Source organism: Neofelis nebulosa, chromosome 5, assembly GCF_028018385.1.
Source record: "Neofelis nebulosa isolate mNeoNeb1 chromosome 5, mNeoNeb1.pri, whole genome shotgun sequence".
Lineage (NCBI taxonomy): Eukaryota > Metazoa > Chordata > Mammalia > Carnivora > Felidae > Neofelis > Neofelis nebulosa.
In genome coordinates this window covers 92,951,215-92,956,237 of record NC_080786.1, presented here as the reverse complement: position 1 = coordinate 92,956,237, position 5,023 = coordinate 92,951,215, and the positions used below count along the sequence as shown (strand labels likewise).

Here is a 5,023-nt window from a genome sequence, read left to right as displayed (position 1 = left end):
CGGGGGTGGGCGAAAAGAGCACACTGTGCATGCGCAGATCGCTATTAGGGCCCCAGGACCGCGAGGAAGGTTGCGGAAAGAAGCTGAGTTCTTTGTCTAGCTCTCTCGCCTACCTTCAGCTGACGCGCAAGCGCACTCCCGCAGGATGAAGGTCAGAATAAAGTGGGGGAGGGCCTCGGAGTCGCGCAGGCGCGCTTCTGTGCCGGACTGCCAAGATGTCGTTCCCCAAGTACCAGCCTTCGCGCCTGGCCACTCTACCCTCCACCCTCGACCCAGCCGAATACGACGTATCTCCAGAAGCCCGGAAGGCGCAAGCCGAGCGGTTGGCCATAAGATCCCGACTTAAACGGGAGTACCTGCTTCAGTACAACGACCCCAGCCGCCGAGGGCTCATCGTGAGTCGGGGGCCGGCCGGGCGGGAATCAAGGGCCACAGAGTCCGGGCTGTCCCCTCCGACCGGGCAGCCCAGACCGGCCAAGGGAGACCCCGCAGCGGGGCGGCCACCGTTCCAATCCGTATCTTAGACATTGGCCCTTTTCCAGGCTCAGAGAGCAGGCCAACCCACTAGCCCTTTGACCTTGGGCGGAGAGCTTGGTGGTCTACAGGACGGTTCTCAGTTCACACCGGGCTGGGTTTGAATCCTGGCTTGCTCACTAAAGTGACACAACTCTGCTGCTTAGCCTCGGTTTTCCTGTCTGGAAAATGGGATTAATACAGCACTTCTTACTTTATGAGGCTGTGACGAGGATTAAATGAGACCAGGCACATCACAAGCCAACACAGTGACCGGGCTGTAATGAATGTAATGAGTGCTCAGAAAATGTGTTGTGTGTGTTATTTATTTATTTATTTTTAAAGCAGTTTTCCACCATTCAGTTCACAATTCATATCAATACTGCTCTCTCCTGATGGGAATATAGTGATTTTTCAATTTATATCTTTTAAAGACCCCAAAACTGCAGCTATTGAAGCTGTGGTCTTTGGATTCATATGCCAAGGCAGCACAAGTTGGCAAACTATATGACCCTAGGCAATTTGCCTACTCTCTCCAAACGTTAATTTTCTGATCTTATGTGGGAATGGTAGTATACTCTTTATAAAGCCATTGTGCGGTTAAATGAAATAGTTTGTATAACATTCCAGGCACTTAATATATAACCAGTAGACTGATAGCTATTATTTAATGAGTGCGCTTTTTGATAATTTTCTGTCCAAGAGCTGTTTAAATATGATGTCAAATATACTAAAAACAAAACAAAAAAACCCCAAAACAAACAAAAAACCACTTTTCCCAATAGTTGCATTGGTGTTCTGTAGGACTTTTTGGAAGTTATGAGAATTGAAGGAAATTTAAATTGTGCAGGCACTATCTAAACCCTTTCCGAATATTCAAATGTCACAAGTATTCAGAATTAGGCCCTGTTATTAACCCCATTTTACAGATTGGAAGACAACATGGGAAGGACAAGTAGGTCATAGAGTGATACTCCCTTAGCAAGTGATAGAGCAGAATTTAAACCTTGATCTTTGTAACCCAAAACATCTGCTTAACCAGTTGGCTGTACCAATTCTAGTTAGAACTGGAGAAGAAGGTGTTTACTTGAGAAGGTGTGGAGAGAGACATGTGTTATTTACATACACGGGTGGGTTTGATGTGCCAGATAGCTGAAGTTTAAACCCCAGATTGTCTTCTTTCCAGTTCTGTGCCCTAGGACAGTTTCAATTTTGTCATATAAAAGAGACAGTAATACCTGCCTCATTGGTTGTTCTGTTAATTAAATAAATGAGTGCCTGGCACTTAATCATTTAGTGATCAATACATGGAAATTCCTTGCCTAATCTTTAAGAATGATTGATTCAATGAACAAATAATTGCTGTAATAGGCTAGGCCCTGTGTTAGATGCTGAGGTGACAGTGTAGATTCCTGTCCTCATAAAGCTTTCTTTCCAGTGGGGCAGACAAGTAATAAATAGATTTAAAAACTAAATAATTTAGGGGCACCTGGGTAGCTCAGTCAGTTAAGTGTCCGACTTTTGACCTGGGTTCACGTCATGATCTCATGGTTTGTGAGTTCTAGCTTCGCATCAGGTTCTGCGCTGACAGCGTGGAGCCTGCTTGGGATTCTGTCTCTCCCTCCGACTGCCCCTCTCCTGCTTGCTCTTTGTCTCTCTCTCTCCCAAAATAAATACATAAACTTAAAAAAGTAAATCATTTAGCATGTTAGTGATAAGTGATAAGGAAAATAAAGCAAGGAAGGGAATTCGGAATGTGTATATAGTAGGGAGGGACAGCGGCTGAAATGTTAGATATCCCTAGGGAAGGCCTTCCGTGGAAGGTGACATGAAGGAAGTGAGGTGAGGGAGATAGCCACACAGCTCTCAGGAAAGTAGCATTTTAGGTAGAGAGGACAGGTGTTGAGGTCCTTAGACAGGAGTGTACCTGGTTAGTTTCAAAAATACTGAAGAGACCATTGTGACTAAAGTGGAGAAAGGTGGAAGCAAAGTAGGAAGAGATGAGGACAGAAAGGTACTTGGAACTAGATCACACCAAGAAGCACTTTTACTGAGTGAGTAATCTGCCCTTATACTTTAACTTCTCTCTGGTTGCTTACTTAAAAATACATTATGGAGGACAAGAGCAAGGAGTCTAGTTAGGAGGCTTTTGAGGTAATCTATCAGGGTTTTTTTGGCAGTGTAGGTGGTAAGAAGTGGTGAATTATGAGTATGTATTGAAAGTAAAGCCAACCAGATTTGCTAGCAGATTGGATGTGAGGTGTAAGAGAGAGAAGGGTGAAGAATGACTCCAAGGTTTTTGACCTAAGTTATCAGAACAATGAAGTTGCTTTTTACCAAGGTAGAGAAGAATGTGAGAGGAGCAGGGATGGAGATGGAGTGGAACATTGGGAAATCAGTTTGGGATACGTCACATTTGACATGCCTGTTAGACAACATGACTGTTGAGCAGGTAGTTGGATATTATGTCTGGAGTTCGGGGTAGAGGTCTGGGGAAGTAAAATTTTGGGAGTCATCGGCCTATAGATGGATATTTAAAACCATGTGACAGGAGGAGCTCATCAAGGGAATGAATGTAGATGGAAAAGACGAGCAAAGGGGCGCTTGGGTGGCTCAGTCAGTGAAGTGTCCGACTCTTCACTTCAGCTCAGGTCATGATCTCACGGCTCAGGTCATGATCTCACGGCTCAGGTCATGATCTCATGGCTCAGGTCATGATCCCACAGTTCGTAAGTTTGGCCCCCGAATGGGGCTCTGCACTGACAGTCTAGAGCCTGCTTGGGATTTTATCTCTCCCTCTCTCTCTGCCCCTCCCCTGCTTGCTCTCTATCTCTCCCAAAATAAAAATAAACAAACAAAAAGACCAGTAAGGTCTAAGGTCCAGTATTAAGCATTTAGAGAAATAAGGACATAGAGAGCAAAAGAGACCAAGAGGGAATGGCCACAGGGTTTGGAGGAAAACCAGGCAGGTGTGTGTCCTGAAAGCCAAAAGAAATGATGTGAAGGATTGTTCACCATGTCAGATGCTGCTGATAGTTCTTTGGAGATAGAGTGGTGTCAAAGAAGGAAAACTATCTCCCATGGAATGTGTTTTGGAATTTCTCTTAACAGTACCAGGCTCAATAAACTATGGTCATGGGGCTGTTGATGTTTTTATGAAATAAAATATCTGTTTCTGGAAGACTGATCTGACAGGTAAATATGTAGAGACGCCACTGGCAAATGGAGAATTCTGTCATGGGAGAATCATTCAAATACATTAATAGTAGAAGGGATAGATACAAGAATAGATGTATTTATCCTTTCAGGTATTGACCTTAAACATCCCCTTAAACCTGTGTATATCTTGTGTCTTCACCTTTACTGTTTCTGCAGACACTTTGGTTTAAAAATGTATCTGTGGAAGATCCAGTTTAACTATTTTAATTCTACCAATCATGACTTCCTTGGCATTGCATAGGACCTTGAATGTTCTCCTTTAGTATTAAAGTTTTAAAACTGATTTAATTTGCTTATTTTTAATCTGCCTATCAGTTAATTGGAGCAAATAATTTTTATAAAATCATTTGGGGATTTAGCTAATTAAGTTTAATTATGTGTTTGGGGCAGATTTGCTATCTTATATAGTTGTTCTAGTATAAATATATTAAAATGGATAATTACTTTTTTTAAACCAAGACAGTCTGATTATTTTTTTTAACAACCTTGTCCTCACTACAAATTATTTTAATAGTGTTAAATGTAATAGTTTTGCTTGTAAAATATCTGCCAAGTCAGCTTAAAGAAATTAAAGTTCAGAGTTAGCCTACCTCAGTCTTCACCTTCCTGCAATTTGTATGTAGCCTGGAAAGACAGGGCGGGGTGGGGGGGTAGCATTAGAAAGGGTCCTGGAAACAAAGTACAAAGCATGACAGAGCATATGAAATCAGTCCTCATCGGGAATACTGTGGTTCAGTTGGTCACACTTTAAGAACGACAATGAAGCTAAAAAAAAAAAAGTCCAGAAAAGAAAAAAAAAAAAAGATCAAAGAGAAAAAGTGGCTTCTCTGACAGCTTAAAAAGATTAGGTTTCTTGGGGCAGCTGGGTGACTCAATTGGTTCAGCATCTGACTTCGGCTCAGGTCATGATCTCACCATTTGTGAGTTCGAGCCCTGTGTCAGGCTCTATGCTGGCAGCTTGGAACCTGGAGCCTGCTTTGATTCTGTGTCTCCCTTCTCTTTGTCCCTTCCCGGCTCAAGCTCTTTCTCTCTCTCTTTCTCTCAAAAATAAATTAAAAAAAATAAAAGATTATATTTCTTAAATCTCAAATAAATAGAAAGCTGAAGGGTGATATAAGAATATTTTAAATTCTGAAGGATTTGAACAAGATCATCAGAGAGTTAATTCAACAAATACTAGAAATGAAAGGTCTTCCCCAAAGCTATTTAGGAATATTCAGGGCTTACCCTTAGCTATGGTGGAGCACAAAAGGCATCTCCCGTCCTCCCCCACAAAAGTTTTGGTGAGATT

At 42.3% G+C, this 5,023-nt stretch overlaps 1 protein-coding gene across 3 annotated transcripts in view; it reads left to right on the top strand.

The window, feature by feature from the left end:
- Positions 1–93: 93 nt before the first annotated feature.
- Positions 94–5,023, top strand: part of NDUFB4 (NADH:ubiquinone oxidoreductase subunit B4) — a 29,595-nt gene continuing 24,665 nt past the window's right edge. For all 3 annotated transcript variants that reach the window (XM_058731264.1, XM_058731265.1, XM_058731266.1), the window contains exon 1: positions 94–395. In XM_058731264.1, coding sequence (XP_058587247.1) covers positions 216–395 — 180 coding nt within the window. In that variant the 5' untranslated portion in view covers positions 94–215. The remainder of the gene's footprint in view (positions 396–5,023) is intronic.